Source organism: Anomaloglossus baeobatrachus, chromosome 8, assembly GCF_048569485.1.
Source record: "Anomaloglossus baeobatrachus isolate aAnoBae1 chromosome 8, aAnoBae1.hap1, whole genome shotgun sequence".
Classification (NCBI taxonomy): domain Eukaryota; kingdom Metazoa; phylum Chordata; class Amphibia; order Anura; family Aromobatidae; genus Anomaloglossus; species Anomaloglossus baeobatrachus.
The window spans coordinates 10,753,613-10,777,881 of NC_134360.1; the positions used below are offsets into that span (position 1 = coordinate 10,753,613).

A 24,269-nucleotide genomic window follows, 5' to 3' on the forward strand; every position below is an offset into this window, starting at 1 on the left:
AGACTAGTATCTCCAGCTGCACAGCCCCTACTGGTTCCTGTACAGACTAGTATCCCCAGCTGCACAGCCCCTACTGGCTCCTGTACAGACTAGTATCCCCAGCTGCACAGCCCCTACTGGTTCCTGTACAGACTAGTATCTCCAGCTGCACAGCCCCTACTGGTTCCTGTACAGACTAGTATCCCCAGCTGCACAGCCCCTACTGGCTCCTATACAGACTAGTATCCCCAGCTGCACAGCCCCTACTGGCTCCTGTACAGACTAGTATCCCCAACTGCACAGCCCCTACTGGTACCTGTACAGACTAGTATCCGCAGCTGCACAGCCTCTACTGGCTCCTGTACAGACTAGTATCCCCAGCTGCACAGCCCCTACTGGCTCCTGTACAGACTAGTATCTCCAGCTGCACAGCCCCTACTGGTTCCTGTACAGACTAGTATCCCCAGCTGCACAGCCCCTACTGGCTCCTGTACAGACTAGTATCCCCAGCTGCAGAGACCCTACTGGATCCTGTACAGACTAGTATCCCCAGCTGCACAGCCCCTACTGGTTCCTGTACAGACTAGTATCCCCAGCTGCACAATCCCTACTGGCTCCTGTACAGACTAGTATCCCCAGCTGCACAGCCCCTACTGGCTCCTGTACAGACTAGTATCCCCAGCTGCACAGCCCCTACTGGTTCCTGTACAGACTAGTATCCCCAGCTGCACAATCCCTACTGGCTCCTGTACAGACTAGTATCCCCAGCTGCACAATCCCTACTGGCTCCTGTACAGACTAGTATCCCCAGCTGCACAGCCCCTACTGGCTCCTGTACAGACTAGTATCCCCAGCTGCACAGCCCCTACTGGTTCCTGTACAGACTAGTATCCCCAGCTGCACAATCCCTACTGGCTCCTGTACAGACTAGTATCCCCAGCTGCACAGCCCCTACTGGTTCCTGTACAGACTAGTATCCCCAGCTGCACAGCCCCTACTGGCTCCTGTACAGACTAGTATCTCCAGCTGCACAGCCCCTACTGGCTCCTGTACAGACTAGTATCTCACGCTGCACAGCCCCTACTGGTTCCTGTACAGACTAGTATCCCCAGCTGCACAGCCCCTACTGGTTCCTGTACAGACTAGTATCCCCAGCTGCACAGCCCCTACTGGCTCCTGTACAGACTAGTATCCCCAGCTGTACAGCCCTTACTGGCTCCTGTACAGACTAGTATCCCCAGCTGCACAGCCCCTACTGGCTCCTGTACAGACTAGTATCCCCAGCTGCACAGCCCCTACTGGCTCCTGTACAGACTAGTATCTCACGCTGCACAGCCCCTACTGGTTCCTGTACAGACTAGTATCTCCAGCTGCACAGCCCCTACTGGCTCCTGTACAGACTAGTATCTCCAGCTGCACAGCCCCTACTGTCTCCTGTACAGACTAGTATCCCCAGCTGCACAGCCCCTACTGGTTCCTGTACAGACTAGTATCCCCAGCTGCACAGCCCCTACTGGCTCCTGTACAGACTAGTATCCCCAGCTGCACAGCCTCTACTGGTTCCTGTACAGACTAGTATCCCCAGCTGCACAGCCCCTACTGGCTCCTGTACAGACTAGTATCCCCAACTGCACAGACCCTACTGGTACCTGTACAGACTAGTATCCGCAGCTGCACAGCCCCTACTGGCTCCTGTACAGACTAGTATCTCCAGCTGCAAAGCCCCTACTGGCTCCTGTACAGACTAGTATCCCCAGCTGCACAGCCCCTACTGGCTCCTGTACAGACTAGTATCCCCAGCTGCACAGCCCCTACTGGCTCCTGTACAGACTAGTATCCCCAACTGCACAGCCCCTACTGGTACCTGTACAGACTAGTATCCGCAGCTGCACAGCCTCTACTGGCTCCTGTACAGACTAGTATCCCCAGCTGCACAGCCCCTACTGGCTCCTGTACAGACTAGTATCTCCAGCTGCACAGCCCCTACTGGTTCCTGTACAGACTAGTATCCCCAGCTGCACAGCCCCTACTGGCTCCTGTACAGACTAGTATCCCCAGCTGCACAGCTTCTACTGGTTCCTGTACAGACTAGTATCTCCAGCTGCACAGCCCCTACTGGTTCCTGTACAGACTAGTATCCCCAACTGCACAGCCCCTACTGGTTCCTGTACAGACTAGTATCCCCAACTGCACAGCCCCTACTGGCTCCTGTACAGACTAGTATCCCCAGCTGCACAGCCCCTACTGGCTCCTATACAGACTAGTATCCCCAGCTGCACAGCCCCTACTGGCTCCTGTACAGACTAGTATCCCCAACTGCACAGCCCCTACTGGTACCTGTACAGACTAGTATCCGCAGCTGCACAGCCTCTACTGGCTCCTGTACAGACTAGTATCCCCAGCTGCACAGCCCCTACTGGCTCCTGTACAGACTAGTATCTCCAGCTGCACAGCCCCTACTGGTTCCTGTACAGACTAGTATCCCCAGCTGCACAGCCCCTACTGGCTCCTGTACAGACTAGTATCCCCAGCTGCACAGCCCCTACTGGTTCCTGTACAGACTAGTATCTCCAGCTGCACAGCCCCTACTGGTTCCTGTACAGACTAGTATCTCCAGCTGCACAGCCCCTACTGGCTCCTGTACAGACTAGTATCCCCAGCTGCACAGCCCCTACTGGTTCCTGTACAGACTAGTATCCCCAGCTGCACAGCCCCTACTGGCTCCTGTACAGACTAGTATCTCCAGCTGCACAGCCCCTACTGGCTCCTGTACAGACTAGTATCTCCAGCTGCACAGCCCCTACTGGCTCCTGTACAGACTAGTATCCCCAGCTGCACAGCCCCTACTGGCTCCTGTACAGACTAGTATCCCCAGCTGCACAGCCCCTACTGGTTCCTGTACAGACTAGTATCCCCAGCTGCACAGCCCCTACTGGCTCCTGTACAGACTAGTATCTCCAGCTGCACAGCCCCTACTGGTTCCTGTACAGACTAGTATCCCCAGCTGCACAGCCCCTACTGGCTCCTGTACAGACTAGTATCTCCAGCTCCACAGCCCCTACTGGCTCCTGTACAGACTAGTATCTCCAGCTGCACAGCCCCTACTGGTTCCTGTACAGACTAGTATCCCCAGCTGCACAGCCCCTACTGGCTCCTGTACAGACTAGTATCCCCAGCTGCACAGCCCCTACTGGCTCCTGTACAGACTAGTATCCCCAGCTGCACAGCCCCTACTGGCTCCTGTACAGACTAGTATCCCCAGCTGCACAGCCCCTACTGACTCCTGTACAGACTAGTATCCCCAGCTGCACAGCCCCTACTGGCTCCTGTACAGACTAGTATCCCCAGCTGCACAGCCCCTACTGGCTCCTGTACAGACTAGTATCCCCAGCTGCACAGCCCCTACTGGTTCCTGTACAGACTAGTATCCCCAGCTGCACAGCCCCTACTGGCTCCTGTACAGACTAGTATCCCCAGCTGCACAGCCACTACTGGTACCTGTACAGACTAGTATCTCCAGCTGCACAGCCCCTACTGGTTCCTGTACAGACTAGTATCTCCAGCTGCACAGCCCCTACTGGCTCCTGTACAGACTAGTATCCCCAGCTGCACAGCCACTACTGGCTCCTGTACAGACTAGTATCTCCAGCTGCACAGCCCTTACTGGCTCCTGTACAGACTAGTATCCCCAGCTGCACATCCCCTACTGGCTCCTGTACAGACTAGTATCCCCAGCTGCACAGCCCCTACTGGCTCCTGTACAGACTAGTATCCCCAGCTGCACAGCCTCTACTGGCTCCTGTACAGACTAGTATCCCCAGCTGCACAGCCCCTACTGGCTCCTGTACAGACTAGTATCTCCAGCTGCACAGCCCCTACTGGCTCCTGTACAGACTAGTATCCCCAGCTGCACAGCCCCTACTGGCTCCTGTACAGACTAGTATCCCCAGCTGCACAGCCCCTACTGGTTCCTGTACAGACTAGTATCTCCAGCTGCACAGCCCCTACTGGAGAGTGTGGGCGTGGGAGCAGGGAAGTGTGGGCACCGGGGCAGCTGGGTGGAGGAGCAGGGAAGTGTGGGCACGGGGCAGCTGGGTGGGGGAGCAGGGAAGTGTGGGCACGGGGCAGCTGGGCGGTGGAGCAGGGAAGTGTGGGCACGGGGCAGCTGGGCGGTGGAGCAGGGAAGTGTGGGCACAGGAGGGGCTGGGTGTGGGAGCAGGGAAGTGTGGGCACGGGGCAGCTGGGAAGGGATAGGGGGACTAGTCCATGCTTTGTTACTTTGTACCATTGAAGCTGTTTGTAAAAAAATAAATTAATATGGATGGAAAATGTATTTTAGTATATTCTCGTCATGTTGCTAATATTATTATTATTATTATTATTATTATTTTTTAAGCTTACATGTGCGACCATTATAGTGAAATTATAGCAAGTCCCAGAGACGGGCCGTCAGTATCAGATGAGTGGGGATCCAGGTCTCGGCCCCCGCTGATCAGCTGCTTGAAGGGGCGGCTGCGTTTCGGTGTGGAGAGCCCCCTCCTTCTGGTGATTACTGGGTCTCCTCCATTGTGTACTTGGCTTTTTACAGCACAGCTCCACCTTGTACGATCAGACACATCTGATACTAAAGATACAGGTCTGTGTCCAGTAACCAGTGAGGCGCACACCGTGCCCCCTTTAAACAGCTGATCCGCAGGGGCGCACAATGTGATATTGGTGGTCTGTCCTAAGGACTGGACATTAATTTTACAGAGGAGCCATCACTTGCCGTAAATCTGTTCTCGTGTCTCCTGAATCTGGTGCTGTTATCAGTTCCTGTAAAATAATGTCTAAATGATGTATTTCTTTATTTCTTGTTCCTCTCCCGCCTCCGCTCGGGCACTTCCCACCCACAATCTCCCCCCGGTCCTGTGCTGTGAATTTCATGTCCTGCTTCTTCTTCTCTCCGCTCCTTTCTATAAGTGCGTTTTGTTTCTTCCAGATGAATGATGCTATGGGATTTGAATTGCCTTGGGTGTATTTTGTCAGTCTCGTCATCTTTGGGTCATTTTTCGTGCTAAATCTTGTTCTTGGTGTATTAAGCGGGTAAGCACATGTCTTTTCTTTCATGAAAGCGGAGCCCAACGTTCAGCCACCGCCAACATATCGGTGCCAAACGCGTAGGGAGAGCTAAAAAGCCTCAGCGAGTGATCTGATGATAGGGAATAGCCCGGGTAAGTAGCAATGCGTGTCCGTGGGAGGCCGGAGGTGGCCGGTGTTGCCGGTGGCTGCAGGTTGGCCTCCGCTGGACCGTACACAGTCAGATCATAACCACCTTCTTGCATTCTTACAGGTGAATGACGCCATAGGATGTGAATGGCCATGGGTCTATTTTGTTAGTCTTATTATCCTTGGCTCATTTTTCGTTCTTAACCTGGTTCTTGGTGTTCTTAGTGGGTAAGACGGACGCTCGCTGCCTCTTCTTATTGTCCGCTCCGTGGCCAGCTCTCTGCAATACATATCTCATCAGTGTTATGTGCATGGCCTACAGTGGACGCTTTACAATATTTTAATGCAATCTTTGTTTAGAAACTGGAACCTGTGACAGGTCACCTAATGATGTCACATCCGTTATTGAGGGGCTTGATATCTGCCTCAATGTAATTAACCTGTCAACTGGATTATCAACTCCATACCAATGCCAATCTGCTACTCCGCCATTTATATGGACTCAATGACTGTTCAAACCAAGCACAGGAGCTTGGTGCACCCATGGCTTGGCCAAACATTTCAGGGCACTTTACCACCTACCTGTTCTCCATCTATCTCTGCCCTCATCGGCCGCCTGACAATTAAGAAAGAAAATGTGGAATTAGATGGAAAAGAAGTAGGTGGAAAGGTTCAGTGAATGGTTTAATCCGGCCAAGGGTGCGCTGAGCTGCATACGATGGTGGGCAGAGTTATAGTTCATAGTCCAGCTGGCAGGGGCCCTTAAAGGGAGGATGGCAGTGCAGACTGTGGGTTGCCAGGAGGACAGCAGTGCACACTCTGGTTTGCCTGGAGGACGTCAGTGCACACTGTGGGTTTCCAGGTGACGGCAGTGTACACTGTGGGTTGCCAGGAGGACGGCAGTGCACACTGTGGGTTGCCGGGAGGACGGCAGTGCACACTGTGGGTTGCCAGGAGGATGGCAGTGCACACTGGGTTTCCAGGTGACGGCAGTGCACACTGTGGTTTGCCAGGGGGATGGCAGTGCACACTGTGGGTTCCAGGGGGATGGCAGTGCACACTGTGGGTTGCCAGGAGGACGGCAGTGCACACTGTGGGTTGCCAGGAGGACGGCAGTGCACACTGTGGGTTGCCAGGAGGATGGCAGTGCACACTATGGGTTGCCAGGAGGACGGCAGTGCACACTGTGGGTTGCCAGGAGGACGGCAGTGCACACTGTGGGTTGCCCTAAGTCCTGCTGGGGCCAAAGGTGCCTCAAACTTTTCTAGTCCATATTTTATTTCTACAGCCTGTTTTATGGTGCCGCGGACCTGTACACAGAAACTGGTTCTAAACAAAGATGTCTGCCGCGGTTTGATGTTTTTCCTGGAGTGCCTTTCTGTCTGTCTATTAATCTCACACTTTCGATCTCTGATTTAATGTCTGATTTCTGGAGCAATCCCCCTGTCCAGCTGGCCACGTCCTCTGTCCGCACTCTGTGCATGTAATCTCACCACTTATGTTCTGCCGTTGTGTTACTATACTGTTGTGACTGCACAAAATGCGTTAGTTGTCATCATACAATGTGATTGCACTGCTATCAATCGTCTCCGGGGATCTACAGGGTGAAGACACCAGCCCGCTCTCACGCTCCCCGTCTTTGGCTTATCCGTTATTCTCCGATAGCGTCTTATTATAATATTTGATATGATTTTTAGAGTGCAGTCTTTTTAGCATTCATTGGTGTAAAGTCTCCTCTAATCCCTTTGTATCGGAGCTTATTTTGGGGATCAGTGTGAACTCGTTGTTACCTTCTCACCAATTGTTCTGTTGACTTTTATTTTTACAGGTACGTCCTGTTCCTATTTTGTATAATACATGGTTGTATTTGGTTGGATGGTTGGCCGTCTCTGTGTTATGTAGCTGCTGGAGAGGAGCTGTTTGATATGTGCCGCCATGGTCCGGTGTCTGGTCCTCCGCGTCGGCCGGTCCCTGGCATCCTGCACGCCTCTGACTCTGTGACTCTGCATCCAACATCAAGACCATGGATGCCGGGTGCGAAAGTGAAGACCGGCCGACACAGAGGACTGGACCATGGCAGCGCGATTCTAATTGCTAATCTCGAATATTCGCTCCGAGCCTGAAGACTCCCCCCCCACCCCCCCTTCATCCTCCAAGACCCTTTGGAAGAGTTTAATAAATAGGCAAAGGGCTCTTCAGCTTTCACTAGGTTATCCTTTTAAGATTTTCTGCCTGGTATCCATATTTTACAGGATCGGATATAAATGTGTCATACATAGGACTGATAGAACAGATGTCCCAAACCCAGTGCTCTTCACTATTTGACTGTTGGATAGAGAACTGTGGATGGAGCACTGGTTGAGCCTCTTATAGGACGGACTGAGATGGCTGAGTACAGAGCTCACCAGGGGGTCTCATCGACCTAAAATGGAGCAACAGGGCATACGCCTGACCTGTAATCACATTCTCTTCTCTGTAAGGAGAGGGCACTAGGACCCCTGTTTAAGTAGTCAGAAGGGGTCCTGACTGTTCTCACCTTGCATTCAAATTGCATCCAGTTTATAAATGTCCCACTGATCGGAGAAGTATCTCTATCACGAGCTTAAAGGGCTCGTCTACTGTTGACAATCCTTTTTGCTTTGTTAGGAGGGTCTCCGACAGATATGAGCTCTGCTAACCACTTTTTATCTGCCCCAATCCCCTGTGCCTCCTCTGATTTGTAGACATGACACAATGTCATAGTTGTGGCACGCCGGGCCTGCCGACTTTCCTACCAATCCATTGGCTCATTGCATGCGCAAACAGCTCTGTACAGACAATCGGTCGCCGAGAGGGTCTCAGTATATGTATGTATGTATACGAGATGGGGGCTTTACGTCTTCTAAAACTGCTCTAAAGACCCCCATACAGATCAGACTAACCCCTTCCCAGTTTAGATAGATAACACAAAAGACTCCATGCACATCAGATGAAAATTGACCAAACTACGTGATTTCTGCGGGACCGGCTGACCGTCCCAAGTGTATGATGGGCCCACACAGATGATGTCGGGGGAGATAAGGATCCGACGTGTTTAATTTTGGACAGCTGATCCTTTGGTAGCTCTCTTATAGAGAACACATGAGCGGTTGGCAGGGCGGAAGCTCTCTTCTAGAGAACCCATGAGCGGTCGGCAGGGCGGCGGCTCTCTTATAGAGAACACATGAGCGGTTGGCAGGGTGGTGGCTCTCTCCTGGAAAACACATGAGCGGTTGGCAGCATGGAAACTCTCTCGTAGAGAATACATAAGTCATCGGCAGGGTGGCGGCTCTTTCGAAGAGAACACATGAGCCATCGGCAGGGTGCCAACTTTCTCATAGAGAACAAATGAGCGATCAGCAGGGTGGTGGCTCTCTTAGAAAACACATGAGCAGTCACCAGGGCGGAGTCTCTCTCATAGAGAACACATTAACACTCGGCAGGGTGGCGGCTCTCTCGTAGAGAATACATGAGTGGTCGCAGGGCGGCGGCTCTCTAGTAGAGAACACATGAGCAGTCAGCAGGGTGGCGGCTCTCTGGTAGAGAACACATAAGTGGTCGGCAGGGCAGAGGCTCTCTGGTAGAGAACACGAGTGGTCGGGAGAATAGAGGCTCTCTGGTAGAGAATACATAAATGGTCGGCAGGGCAAAGGCTCTCTGGTAGAGAATCCATGAGTGGTCAGCAGGACAGAGGCTCTCTGGTAGAGAATCCATGAGTGGTCAGCAGGACAGAGGCTCTCTGGTAGAGAACACGAGTGGTCGCAGGGCGGAGGCTCTCTGGTAGAGAACACGAGTGGTCGGCAGGGCAGAGGCTCTCTGGTAGAGAACACATGAGTGGTTGGCAGGGTGGCGGCTCTCTGGTAGAGAACACGAGTGGTTGGCAGGGCGGAGGCTCTCTGGTAGAAAATACATAAGTGGTCGCAGGGCGGCGGCTCTCTGATAGAGAACACGAGTGGTCGCAGGGCGGAGGCTCTCTGGTAGAGAACACGAGTGGTCGCAGGGCGGCGGCTCTCTGGTAGAGAACACGAGTGGTCGCAGGGCGGAGGCTCTCTGGTAGAGAACACATGAGCAGTTGGCAGGGCGGAGGCTCTCACACGAGTGGTCGCAGGGCGGCGGCTCTCTGGTAGAGAACACGAGTGGTCGCAGGGCGGAGGCTCTCTTGTAGAGAACACGAGTGGTCGCAGGGCGGAGCTCTCTGGTAGAGAACACGAGTGGTCGCAGGGCAGAGGCTCTCTGGTAGAGAACACGAGTGGTCGCGGGGCGGCAGCTCTCTGGTAGCGAACACGAGTGGTCGCAGGGCGGTGGCTCTCTGGTAGAGAACACGAGTGGTCGCAGGGCGGCGGCTCTCTGGTAGAGAACATGAGTGGTCGCAGGGCGGCGGCTCTCTGATAGAGAACACGAGTGGTCACAGGGCGGCGGCTCTCTGATAGAGAACACGAGTGGTCGCAGGGCGGAGCTCTCTGGTAGAGAACACGAGTGGTCGCAGGGCGGAGCTCTCTTTTAGAGAACACATGAGCAGTTGGAAGGGCGGCGGTTCTCTGGTAGAGAACACGAGTGGTCACAGGGCGGCGGCTCTCTGGTAGAGAACACGAGTGGTCGCAGGGCGGAGGCTCTCTGGTAGAGAACACATGAGCAGTTGGAAGGGCGGCGGCTCTCTGGTAGAGAACACGAGTGGTCGCAGGGCGGCGGCTCTCTGGTAGAGAACACGAGTGGTCGCAGGGCGGAGGCTCTCTGGTAGAGAACACGAGTGGTCGCAGGGCGTGCCCTCCTATATATTGTAAATTTCTTCCTACCTAACAATCAGCCGTAGCATTGTGTGGCCGGCAGCCATCTAGTGTATGGGGGGCGATACTGTGATAATTCAGGGTGTAGGAGTGTTTGTTTTTTAGCTTGTATCCAGTATAATTGATGGAAATGCCCATAGAACAAAGTGATCTTGTCTTTAATTACAGCGTCGTCCTCTACTGGACACGTGGCCCATTAATCAGGTTGCGGTTTTTCTTGGCTCCAGAATAATCTTGAATTTGTTAGTGCTCTTAATTGATGGATAAGGAGTCCCCTCAGGACCTCCATGTGGCATAATGTGGCTAATTTTAGTCCACAAGGGCATGGACGGGCTGTTCGGGGAAGTAATTAGGCTCCTTTATCTGCAGTTGTACTGGTAACACACGAGAAGAGATTACATGAAACCTACAATGTGTCCTGTATGAATTAAAAAAAAGTTCAAAAATGTGGCCCCGAGATCACAACGTTAATGTCAAGGCCTGAGATGTGGACATTACACGTCTTCTGATTCAGATGGTATTAGTAGCAGAGTGGAGACTAATAAATACTGCAAAGTAAGAATATTTTGAACGGTAGGTGTTAAGGAGTTACTACCGTAGTCTATTGTTCTCAATTAATACAATGCAAAATAAATAAGCGAGAAATCTAAATCCCATCAATATTTTGTCTCCGCTGTTTGCCTCCGTCACTTCTTCTCGTCACTTGTCCTCAGGTTATGGAGGAACTCAGCAGGAGATTGTTCTAAACACCTTGAAGACCTTACCCCGAATCTCCTGTGTAGGAGGCTTGTGCGGATCCTTCTGTCTCCTGATCCCAAACAGATGGGATGATGTGAGATCAGGGCTCTGCGGGGGCCGGATCATCACCTCCCGGACTCCTGATCATCATCTCCAGGACTCCTGATCCAAGACTGACGGGATGAGGGGAGATCAGGGCTCTGCAGGGGCTGGATCATTATCTCCAGGACTCCTGATTTCAGACAGATGAGATGATGTGAGATCTGGGCTCTGCGGGGGCCGGATCGTCACCTCCCGGACTCCTGATCATCACCTCCCGGACTCCTGATCATCATCTCCAGGACTCCTGATCCAAGACTGACGGGATGAGGGGAGATCAGGGCTCTGCGGAGGCCGGATCATTATCTCCAGGACTCCTGATTTCAGACAGATGGGATGATGTGAGATCTGGGCTCTGCGGGGGCCGGATCGTCACCTCCAGGACTCCTGATCCCAGACAGATAGGATGATGGGAGATCAGGGCTCTGCAGGGGCCGGATCATCACCTCCACGACTCCTGATCCTAGACAGATGGGATGATGGGAGATCAGGGCTCTGCGGAGGCTGAATCGCCACCTCCAGGACTCCCGATCCCAGACAGATGGGATGATGTGAGATCAGGGCTCTGCGGGGGCCGGATCATCACCTCCCTGGACTCCTGATCGCAGACAGACTGGATGATGGGAGATCAGGGCTCTGCGGAGGCCGTATTGTTACCTCCAGGACTCCTGAACCCAGACAGACGGGATGATGGGAGATCAGGGCTCTGTGAGGGCCGGATCATCATCTCCAGGACTCATTGTTCTTCTTTACACTGTAAATAATTCTTAAAGGGTTTCTTCACTTGACAGACAACCCCTTCTCATTTCAGTAAAATAATAACAGTTACAGTCCCCTCCAGTGCTGGCGCAGTTGCCATGGCACTTGCTCTCCTGGGGATCTTGTGACACTGTAATGTCATGTGATCCCTGTGGCAGATCAGTGCTGGCTTCACTTTTCTGACCTATGAATGTAACTGACATCCAGAGGATATGAGAGAGCAGTTGCAGTTCTGACTTCCCCTGGATGTCTGTTTTTTTCCAAAGGAGGGAGGGGGGAAAAACCAGTGTTGATTGGCCACAGGGATGGCATGATATAACAAGTCCGCACCGACTTTAGTTGCAAAAATGCTGCAAATTTTTAGGACTCCAATTGTAAAATCTGCATCAAATACTTACTAGGTGAACCCCATCTTAAGTGGCCACCACTAGTTCTTGTACTAACTAGGTGAACCCCGTCTTATGTCTCCACCACTTGTTCCTGCGTGCTCTCTACGAGTCGCTTTCACACTAATTTCCTCCATAGTATTTTTTTCTCGGGCCAGATTTGCGGGAATCCAAGCCGTTGCTTTCTGGATTAAAGTGTCTTTGCTCTCAATGTATTTTTAGGTCTGAAAGAAGAAAAAGTATGAATGAATCTATCCCTTTAATGGCATTTCTGTCAGTAATTCCTGAGGAGACAGACATTAATCCAAACAGCAAATAATTTGTGGCTCCGTTATAAAGCCTCGGTAATCCCGTTGACCGGGGTATTAAACCTTGCATTGAATCCTGTGCCCTCGGCGGCGGCACATTCCTGGGCGGCGATTCTCTCCATGATTTCTGGCCATTGACACTTCCCTCCACACTTCATTTCTAGATTACAGTCATTTTAGCACAGGTGATATTTTTAAGCACATTCAGAATAACCGGCTCCTGTAATGACGGCGGAGGAACCGCAGTGTAAAGTTAACGTGACAAGATATATAATTTACTGGAAGCCTGAAATGCTACAATTCTTTTTTTTCTTTTTTTCTCTCCTTGTATTAACATTTTGACGATCTTTTTATTCAAGTTGCTCTGGCAACAATTTATACAAGAAATTCAGTATTTATGCACGTTTCTTAAAGAGGCAAGACGTCTCATATATAAGCATTATCAGCTCATGCAAATACCATATGACTGGCCTCTGGGTAGAAATTGCCCAACGGAGGTTCCAGACTCCGGCATAGAAATGGTCTTCAAAGGTCCAGAAGAAGACAAGGGGCGGGTATACTATTAGTGCAACTGCACAGGGGCCCAAGAGGTAAGGGGCCACTCCTCAAAGGTCCAGAAGAAGACAAGGGGCGGGTATACTATTAGTGCAACTGCACAGAGGCCCAAGAGGTAAGGGGCCACTCCTCAAAGGTCCAGAAGAAGACAAGGGGCGGGTATACTATTAGTGCGACTGCACAGGGGCCCAAGAGGTAAGGGGCCATTCCTCAAAGGTCCAGAAGAAGACAAGGGGCGGGTATACTATTAGTGCGACTGCATAGAGGCCCAAGAGGTAAGGGGCCATTCCTCAAAGGTCCAGAAGAAGACTAGGGGCGGGTATACTATTAATGCAACTGCACAGGGGCCCAAGAGGTAAGGGGCCATTCCTCAAAGGTCCAGAAGAAGACAAGGGGCGGGTATACTATTAGTGCGACTGCATAGAGGCCCAAGAGATAAGGGGCCATTCCTCAAAGGTCCAGAAGAAGACAAGGGGCGGGTATACTATTAGTGCAACTGCACAGAGGCCCAAGAGGTAAGGGGCCATTCCTCAAAGGTCCAGAAGAAGACAAGGGGCGGGTATACTATTAGTGCAACTGCACAGAGGCCCAAGAGGTAAGGGGCCACTCCTCAAAGGTCCAGAAGAAGACAAGGGGGCGGGTATACTATTAGTGCGACTGCATAGAGGCCCAAGAGGTAAGGGGCCACTCCTCAAAGGTCCAGAAGACAAGGGGTGGCATATCATTAATGCAACTGCACAGAGGCTCAAGGGGTAAAGGGCCATTCCTCAAAAATGCAGAAGAAGACAAGGGGCGGGTATACTATTAGTGCAATTGCACAGAGGCTCAAGAGGTAAGGAACCACTCCTCAAAGGTCCAGAAGAAGACAAGGGGCAGGCATACCGTTAGTGCAATTGCACAGAGGCCCAAGGGGTAACGGGCCACTCCTCAAAGTTCTGGAAGAAGACAAGAGGTGGGCATACCATTAGTGCAACTGCACAGGGGCCCAAGAGGTAAGGGGCCACTCTTGAAAGGTCCAGAAGAAGACAAGGGGTGGCCATAGTATTAGTACATCCTGTGCAACTGCACAGAGGCCCACGACGCAAAGGGCCACTCCTCCAAGGTCCAGAAGAAGACAAGGGGCAGGCATACCAATGATACAACTGCTCAGGGACCCAAGAGGTCAGGGACCACTCTTCAAAGGTGCAGAAGAACACAAGGGTTGGCATATAATTAGTGCAACTTTACAGGGGCCCAAGGGGTAAGCGGCCACTCCTCAAAGGTCCAGAAGAAGGCAAGGGGCAGGCATACCATTAGTGCAACCTTTGCAACTGCACAGAGGCCCAAGAGGTGAGGGGCCACTTCTACTTCAAAATCAGATGGAATTGTGCAATATTATGAGCTATTGGGCGGCCAAGGGTCCATATATTGTTCTTACACAGGGGCCATCTTTTGTCTGTGTAGAATAGAATACTATTTAGTTTTGGAGCATGGGAAGAAACCAAATCAAACCTACATGAAAAAATAATCACCATGAAGATGTTAAAGTCTGGATCTTTCCTCCTCTGGCCGTTACCACTGGAGGAATGGGGTCCGTTTGTTCAATTCGTTAGGGAAGACTTCTAAACAGCATGGCCCCCACTTCAGTGATGTGCATAATTCATTGCCCGTGTCGCACAAAGTCGTGGACCCCCATCACACGCACTTACCTCCCCCACGACCTCGCTGTGGGCGGCAAACATCCTCTTCCTGAAGGGGGAGGGACTTTCGGTGTCACAGCGACATCACACAGCGGCCGCCCAATAGCAGAGGAGGGGCGGAGATGAGCGGGACGTAAAATCCCGCCCACCTCCTTCCTTTCGCATTGCCGGCGGCCGCAGGTAAGCTGCAGTTCATCGTTCCCGGGTGCGACGTGTGCTGCCTCGGGAACGATTAACAACCGGCGCACAGAAGGAGGAACGACATTTTGAAAATGAGCGACGTGTCAACGAGCAACGATAAGGTGAGTATTTTTACTCATTACCAGTCGCTCGTAGCTGTCACACGCTACGATATCTCTAGCGATGCCAGATGTGTGTCACTAACTAAGTGACCCCGACGACATATCGCCCGATTTATCGTACCGTGTGACGCCGCCCTAAGACTTCATAACTCAGGGCAAAAAATAAAACAAACTAACACAGGCTGATCGGCATAAAGAAAACAGATGGCCCTTAACAGTCGTTAAAATGCGGTGTCCGCCTGCTCAGGGAAAGGTTCAGTTCCTTCCATATAAACACCGCTCTGGAGGTCTGCTCACCTCCCTACACAGACTCAGAGTGAATCCAGAGACCTTCATGTTGCCTCCTGGAGCATACCCTAGAGTGGAGATATGTGAACAACTGTCCCACCCAAATCTTCAGGTGTTCCCAAACCCAGCCCTTAACTTGTCCGATTAACAATTTCAGCATCTGACATGTTGGGGCATATTTCCGGGTTCACATCACTGAGGCTGACAACCTCAGTGAAACATATCTCCCCTTCAGGATTTCACCAGTGACCTTCTTACAATATATATAGGGTAAAGAGGATGACACAACTTCTTATTAGGACTTATAGGGTCTCCTCGCCTCTAGACCCTACTTCATTAACCATAGACGATCACCCCTGCACATTACTGCTGCGGCTTTGTTATAAACCATCCCTGGATCTTGTATAGTGCTATCCATATTCTTTCCATATTATTTATTTCTCTGAATGCAGCACTACAGAGAAGGTTTTCAGTAAGTCTCTCTATATACCAGCCGGATCTCTACAAGGAGGACACGTTCCCTCCCGAGAGCTGAATTATTTATCAGTGTACATCTTTTAATTCCTAATACAAGAATCCATGCTTTTTATTTTTTATTAGTATCTCACAAAAAACGTTCCTGCTTTAATTGCTCAGTACAATGTGGATGAAGCACCTAAACTTCACCGATAGCGATAAATAGATGGTACCATATTTGCTAAAGAGACAGGGACACAGTACTATCTGTGCATAAATTGTTTATGGTGGCAGTATTGTTCATGCCTGAATACTTCACATTAATAAGCAGTGTCGGTGCTACAAAAAGCTGATCTGTCACCATATTTCACAATGTGAACTATGTAATTTATTAAATACAAGTCTTAGACCTCGAGGCTGCTGTATTTATGTCAGAACAAATGGAGAATCCATTAAAGAGGTGGTATAATCGTTTTATCAAAGTTTTATTCAGTCTCCTACTACCTAATTGACCGCTCCTCAGCATCCTTCCTTCATGCTGCTGCTGAGATCTCATTCTGCTCATTACAGTCTGCAGTTCTTCAGTGGCTCTCCTCCATGCTGCTGAGCTCTTCAACCGCTTAGTACAATCTGCAGTTCCTCAGTGTCCCTCTTCCCTGCTGCTGCAATTTCAAACTGCTCAGTACAACCTGAGCTCCTCCTCAGTGTACCTCCTGCTTGCTGCTGCTGAGATCTCACATTTCTCACTACAATTTGCAGCTCCTCAATATCTCAACTCCTTGCTGCTTCTGGGATTTCACAATGCTCAATACAATCTGAAGCAGCTCCTCCTCAGTGTACCTCCTCTCCACTGCTGCTGAGATCTCACATTGCTCAATACAATCTGAAGGATCTCCTCCTCAGTGTACCTCCTCTCCACTGCTGCTGAGGTCTCACATTGCTCAATACAATCTGAAGGAGCTCCTCCTCAGTGTACCTCTTCTCCACTGCTGCTGAGGTCTCACATTGCTCAATACAATCTGAAGCAACTCCTGCTCAGTGTACCTCCTCTCCACTGCTGCTGAGATCTCACATTGCTCAATACAATCTGAAGGAGCTTCTCCTCAGTGTACCTCCTCTCCACTGCTGCTGAGGTCTCACATTGCTCAATACAATCTGAAGGAGCTCCTCCTCAGTGTACCTCCTCTCCACTGCTGCTGAGGTCTCACATTGCTCAATACAATCTGCAGCTCTCAATATCTCAACTCACTGTTGCTGAGCCCTTTGAAAGCTCAGTACAATCTGCAGTTCCTCAGTGTCCCTCTTCCCTGCTGCTGCAATTTTAAACTGATCAGTACAACCTGAGCTCCTCCTCAGTGTACCTCGCCGCTGAGATCCCACATTGTACACTTCAATCTGTAGCACCTCAATGTCTCAACTGTCTGCTGCTTCTGAGATTTCATAGTGCTCAATACAATCTAAAGGAGCTCCTCCTCAGTGTACAACGCCTCTACTGCTGAGATCTCACATTGCTCACTACAATGTTCGGCTCCTCAATATATTGACTTGCTGCTGCTGAGATTTCACATTGCTAAGTACAACCCGGCTCCTCCTCAGTCTCCCTCCTCCCTGCTGCTGCAATTTCAAACTGCTCAGTTCAACCTGAGCTCCTCCTCAGTGTACCTCCACCCTGCTGCTGCTGAGATTTCACATTGCTCAATACAATCTAAAGGAGCTCCTCCTCAGTGTACATCCTCTCCACTGCTGCGGAAGTCTCACATTATTCACTTCAATCTGCAGCTCTCAATATCTCATCTCCCTGCTGCTGCTGAGCCCTTAAACCACTCAGTACAATCTGCAGTTCCTCAATGTCCCTCCTCCCTGCTGCAATTTCAAACTGCTCAGTACAACCTGAGCTCCTCCTCAGTGTACTTCTTCCCTGCTGCTGCAGAGATCTCACTTTGCTCACTTCAATCTTCAGCACCTTAATGTCTCAACTGTCTGCTTCTTCTGAGATCTCACATTGCTCAATACAATCTGAAGGCGCTCCTCCTCAGTGTACCTCCTCTCCGCTGCTGCTGAAGTCTCACATTGCTCACTACAGTTGTCGGCTCCTCAATATCTCGGCTCACTGCTGCTGAGATTTCACACTGCTCAGTACACCCCGGCTCCTCCTCAGTGTACCTCCTCTCCGCTGCTGCTGAGATTTCACACTGCTCAGTACACCCCGGCTCCTCCTCAGTGTACCTCCTCTCCGCTGCTGCTGAGATTTCACACTGCTCAGTACACCCCGGCTCCTCCTCAGTGTACCTCCTCTCCGCTGCTGCTGAGATTTCACACTGCTCAGTACACCCCGGCTCCTCCTCAGTGTACCTCCTCCCTGCTGCTGCGGAGATCTTACACTGCTTAGTACAAGCAGCAGTTGTCAGGCTGTGTGGATGGAGGCTGAATTCACATGGACTCATGACCCCTCTCACTCTTTAATTATATTAAAATAAATCTAACTAAACAGCATAGCTGATATGCATTTTAAAAGTAAGTACACCAGCCTCACCAAGTTTAAAAGAGTTATTTAATGTATGCGAGTTATCTTATGAAGTCTTCGCCACAGATCCACTTCGTGCTGCTTTCCTGCTTCTCTCAATCTGTGCTTAGTTATCAGGAGACTGCACTGCAGGCAAATTACGGTCACACAGGAGAACGATCCGGCAATTTTTCTTTTCTCGTTGATACTGTTTGGCAATTGTTTCTGAATAGTTAGTTTTGTCCGCGGTTTCCATACTGACAGCTGACTTGTATACATTGTATCTGTGTTTTCTGTGTTCTCTCCTTTGTGACATGGACGGTATATCCGATATCTGCACTGATCACGTGGTTATGTCGCTGCTGTGAAATAGCTGTAGATCCTTGTGCTTTGCATGTTGCGCACTGTTCTCCTTTCCCTGCAGAATATATGAATGATCTTGTATATTTCACGTATTCACTGGTGTTCGCTTTTTCTTGGCTCCTGACAGCGAGTTTTCCAAGGAAAGAGAAAAGGCAAAAGCTCGGGGCGACTTCCAAAAGCTACGAGAAAAGCAGCAACTGGAGGAGGATCTGAAAGGTTACCTGGACTGGATCACCCAAGCCGAGGATATCGACCCCGAAAACGATGAGGAGGGCGACGAAGAGGGCAAGCGCAATAGTACGTACAGTAACATATATATATATATATATATATATATATATCATAAAAAGCTGTAAATAGAAATCCATACATACAGGTATATACCATTCTGTTCATGTGTTTGCATGTGTATAGGCAGAGTTGGCTAATATGGCCGCTCCTTTGGTTCCCTCCCGAGGTGTCGCCCATATTCCAAATCCTAGATGAAGACTATGCAACAATCCATTCTTACTTTGTAAATATCTGTAGGATTAGTCTGTGAAAGTTGTGATATTGGAAAACTTCTTGACCACTGGGGGTCTGACCACTGGGACCCCCCAAAAACCAGGGCTCTGAAGTCTCCTCTACCCCCCTCTTCTGGTTAGTAGGCCCGGCATCACTCGTGCATTGAGCTGCAGGTATGACATGGCGCTGAGCCTGCTAATCAGAAGAGGCGCGAAGTCCGGCAGGTAGGAGGAGGTGTGCAGGGCTCCCAGCCAGCGGATATGGGCTACTGTGTTTTCATCATCTTTAGTGCTGGGAGTTCCTGCTGCGAGAGAGGCAGAAGTCACTTCTAGAGAAGACTGGACAAAAGAGTCTGAATACAGCCTAATAACTGAACTCTCCAGTGTGGCTATGGATTTTGAAGCAAGACCTAAAAACTTTCTTTAAAAATATATTTCTATGTGAAGTTGACTCACAGGCTTTTAGCTGCTTAGTATATTTTGTATGTGTGCAAAGATGGACGCACACTCGAGCTGGGTGCAGATCCGGGCTGTGCCTATCATTGCACTCAATCAGCGGCAGCTGTGACTGTCATTGCACTCGGTCAGCGGTGGCTGTGCCTATCATTGCACTCGGTCAGCGGCGGCTGTGACTGTCATTGCACTCAATCAGCGGCGGCTGTGACTGTCATTGCACTCGGTCAGCAGCGGCTGTGCCTATGTTTCCTCTCAATCAGCTGTGGCTGTGCCTATATTTCCTCTCAATCAGCGGCGGCTGTGCCTATATTTCCTCTCATTCAGCGGCGGCTGTGCCTATCATTGCACTCAATCAGCGGCGGCTGTGACTGTCATTGCACTCGGTCAGCAGCGGCTGTGCCTATGTTTCCTCTCAATCAGCTGTGGCTGTGCCTATATTTCCTCTCAATCAGCAGCGGCTGTGCCTATCGTTCCTCTCAATCAGCAGCGGCTGTGCCTATCGTTCCTCTCAATCAGCGGCGGCTGTGCCTATCGTTCCTCTCAATCAGCGGCGGCTGTGCCTATCTTTCCTCTCAATCAGCGGCGGCTGTGTCTATCTTTCCTCTCAGGCACAGCCGCCGCTGACCATCTTTGCACTCGGTCAGCGGCGGCTGTGCCTATCTTTGCACTCGGTCAGCGGCGGCTGTGCCTATCCTTGCACTCGGTCAGCGGCGGCTGTGCCTATCTTTGCACTCGGTCAGCGGCGGCTGTGCCTATCTTTGCACTTGGTCAGCGGCGGCTGTGCCTATCCTTGCACTCGGTCAGCGGCGGCTGTGCCTATCTTTGCACTCGGTCAGCGGCGGCTGTGCCTATCCTTGCACTCAGTCAGTGGCGGCTGTGCCTGTACTTGGTCAGCGGCGGCTGTGCCTATCTTTGCACTCGGTCAGCGGCTTCTCGGAGTTTGTAAATATTTATGACGCGGTTTCTGCAGATGTCACTATCACAAGTGCAGGGGGAAGGTGGAGCTGGTTCACGTGAAACAATCCTGATGTGAGCAGTGATCTGCAGCAGCAGAATGTGCCTGTGATCGCCACACGAGCCACTCATTGTACAGTCGTCACCGAGGCAGCTCTAATGCGGTCCCAGCAGGAGACATTCACCGAGGCCGCCCCGGATTCATGCCAAAGCCGTGCTGTGAACTCCAGCACCTCAGCAGCGGCCGCAGCTTCCCTTATGTGACCGTCGCCGCCAGGAAAGTGACACCGCGTGGGGCCACTGCGCAGATGTAACGTCAGGACACCGGCCACAATCCGCAGCTCAGGACGGGATCCGGTCACTCACCAGAACACACCGGGAATACACACGTGCAAAGCGGGAATAGAGAGCCAGCAAATGAATGGGATCCTCCAAAATCATATCCATGTACTAGAAAAAGACATCCGCTGCGTAAATAGACCCGAGGAGGGGATTTTAAGAGGAATCTGTCTCCATGATTTTACTACCTCTTCTGATATCAGTATGATGTAGGGGCAGAGACCCGGATTCCAGTGATGTGTCACTTACTTTGCTGGTTGTTGCAGTTTTGATAAAATCCTTGATTTCTCTACTCCAGATCTACTAGTTCTCTGCATGGTGAGCTCTGTATAACCTTATCCACACCACTGATTGGCAGCCTTCTGTGTACAACTCCACCCATACCACTGATTGGCAGCTTTCTGTGTATAACCCCGCCCACACCACTGATTGGCAGCTGTGTATAACCCCGCCCACACCAGATAGGCAGCTTTCTGTGTATAACCCCACCCACACCACTGGTTGGAAGCTCTGTATAACCCTGCCCACACCACTGATTGGAAGCTTTCTGTGTATAACCTCACACCACTGATTGGGAGCTTTGTATAACCCCACCCACACCACTGATTGGCAGCTTTCTGTGTATAACCCCGCCCACACCACTGATTGGCAGCTGTGTATAACCCCGCCCACACCAGATAGGCAGCTTTCTGCGTATAACCCCGCCCACACCACTGATTGGCAGCTTTCTGCGTTTAACCCTGCCCACACCACTGATTGGCAGCTTTCTGCCTATGCACAGTGTACACAGAAAACTGCCAATCAGTACTGTGTGTGTGTCTAGGGGGAGGGGTATACAGATCTCATGAATATGGAGAAGTACAGGTTTACTTGTCCTCTATGGATAATCACCTCCTACTGATTTTATCAAAACTACAGCAAGCAGCCCAGTAAAGTGACACATTGCTGGAATCGGGGTCTCCGTCATTCCATTGTGCTGCTCTCAGATCAAGCACCTGGTGACAGATTCCCTTTACAGCTGAGTGCACATGTTGCGGATTTGATGTGGATTTTCGGCTTTTTATCCTCTGCTTCTCTACAGCATTTCAGCATGCGGATCTGCTCGTATTCCTTTTGCCTTTTGTTATTTTTTTTTTTTTTTTTGTTTTGCAAGTTCTGCCCCATGTGTTGCACGAGCGACGACCGCAATGAATCCCACACAATGAGGTGACGTGCCGCAGAATTTACAATCAAAAGAAGGGCGATTTATGTACGGAAAGGTTTTGCAACATTCAGATGAAACTTTTTTTTGCAGAATATTTTGTGCGTTCAGCTGTTTATCTACGAAGCCTCATTCAGAGTTGTGTGTACGCACCGGGCTGCACGGACTGGACGAAGGTCTCCTGACCCGAGCCGGACAGCCTCATAGGAATATACAGTGCGTCCACCCATATCCTGCATATACTGCACCTATATACCGTGCGTCCACCCATATCCTGTATACACCGCACCTATATACAGTGCGTCCACCCGTATCCTGTATACACCGCACCTATATACAGTACGTCCACCCATATCCTGTATACACCGCACCTATATACAGTGCGTCCACCCATATCCTGTATACACTGCACCTATATACAGTGTGTCCACCCATATCCTGTATACACCGCACCTATATACAGTGCGTCCACCCATATCCTGTACACACCACACCTATATACAGTGTGTCCACCCATATCCTGTATACACCGCACCTATATACAGTGCGTCCACCCATATCCTGTATACACCGCACCAATATGCAGTGCGTCCACCCATATCCTGTATACACTGCACCTATATACAGTGTGTCCACCCATATCCTGTATACACCGCACCTATATACAGTGCGTCCACCCATATCCTGTACACACCGCACCTATATACAGTGCGTCCACCCATATCCTGTATACACCGCACCTATATACAGTGCGTCCACCCATATCCTGTATACACCGCACCTATATACAGTGCGTCCGCCCATATCCTGTATACACCGCACCTATATACAGTGCGTCCACCCATATCCTGTATACACTGCACCTATATACAGTGTGTCCACCCATATCCTGTATACACTGCACCTATATACAGTGTGTCCACCCATATCCTGTATACACTGCACCTATATACAGTGCGTCCACCCATATCCTGTATACACTGCACCTATATACCGTGCGTCCACCCATATCCTGTATACACTGCACCTATATACAGTGCGTCCACCCATATCCTGTATACACCGCACCAATATACAGTGTGCCCACCCATATCCTGTATACACCGCACCTGTATACAGTGTGTCCACCCATATCCTGTATACACCGCACCTATATACAGTGTGTCCACCCATATCCTGTATACACCGCACCTATATACAGTGTGTCCACCCATATCCTGTATACACCGCACCTATATACAGTGTGTCCACCCATATCCTGTATACACCACACCTATATAGTGTGTGTCCACCCATATCCTGTATACACCGCACCTATATACAGTGTGTCCACCCATATCCTGTATACACCGCACCTATATAGTGTATGTCCACCCATATCCTGTATACACCGCACCTCTATACAGTGTGTCCACCCATAACCTGTATACACCGCACCTATATACAGTGTGTCCACCCATATCCTGTATACACCGCACCTATATAGTGTGTGTCCACCCATATCCTGTATACACCGCACCTATATAGTGTGTGTCCACCCATATCCTGTATACACCGCACCTATATATAGTGTGTCCACCCATATCCTGTATACACCGCACCTCTATACAGTGCGTCCACCCATATCCTGTATACACCGCACCTATATACAGTGTGTCCCCCCCGTATCCTGTATACACCGCACCTATATACAGTGTGTCCACCCATATCCTGTATACACCGCACCTATATACAGTGTGTCCACCCATATCCTGTATACACTGCACCTATATACCGTGTGTCCACCCATATCCTGTATACACCGCACCTATATACAGTGTGTCCACCCATATCCTGTATACACCGCACCTATATACAGTGTGTCCACCCATATCCTGTATACACCGCACCTCTATACAGTGCGTCCACCCATATCCTGTATACGCTGCACCTATATACAGTGTGTCCACCCATATCCTGTATACACCGCACCTATATACAGTGTGTCCACCCATATCCTGTATACACCGCACCTATATACAGTGTGTCCACCCATATCCTGTATACACTGCACCTATATACCGTGTGTCCACCCATATCCTGTATACACCGCACCTATATACAGTGTGTCCACCCATATCCTGTATACACCGCACCTATATACAGTGTGTCCACCCATATCCTGTATACACTGCACCTATATACCGTGTGTCCACCCATATCCTGTATACACCGCACCTATATACAGTGTGTCCACCCATATCCTGTATACACCGCACCTATATACAGTGTGTCCACCCATATCCTGTATACACCGCACCTATATACAGTGTGTCCACCCATATCCTGTATACACCGCACCTATATACAGTGTGTCCACCCATATCCTGTATACACCGCACCTATATACAG

The 24,269-nt window shown here is 50.5% G+C and overlaps 1 protein-coding gene across 1 annotated transcript in view; it reads left to right on the forward strand.

The window, feature by feature from the left end:
• CACNA1D (calcium voltage-gated channel subunit alpha1 D) overlaps nucleotides 1–24,269 on the forward strand; it is a 390,642-nt gene that overhangs the window by 177,313 nt on the left and 189,060 nt on the right. Inside the window, exons 8-9 of the mRNA XM_075321032.1 lie at nucleotides 4,961–5,064; nucleotides 18,553–18,722. Of these exons, the coding sequence (XP_075177147.1) occupies nucleotides 4,961–5,064; nucleotides 18,553–18,722 (274 nt within the window). The remainder of the gene's footprint in view (nucleotides 1–4,960; nucleotides 5,065–18,552; nucleotides 18,723–24,269) is intronic.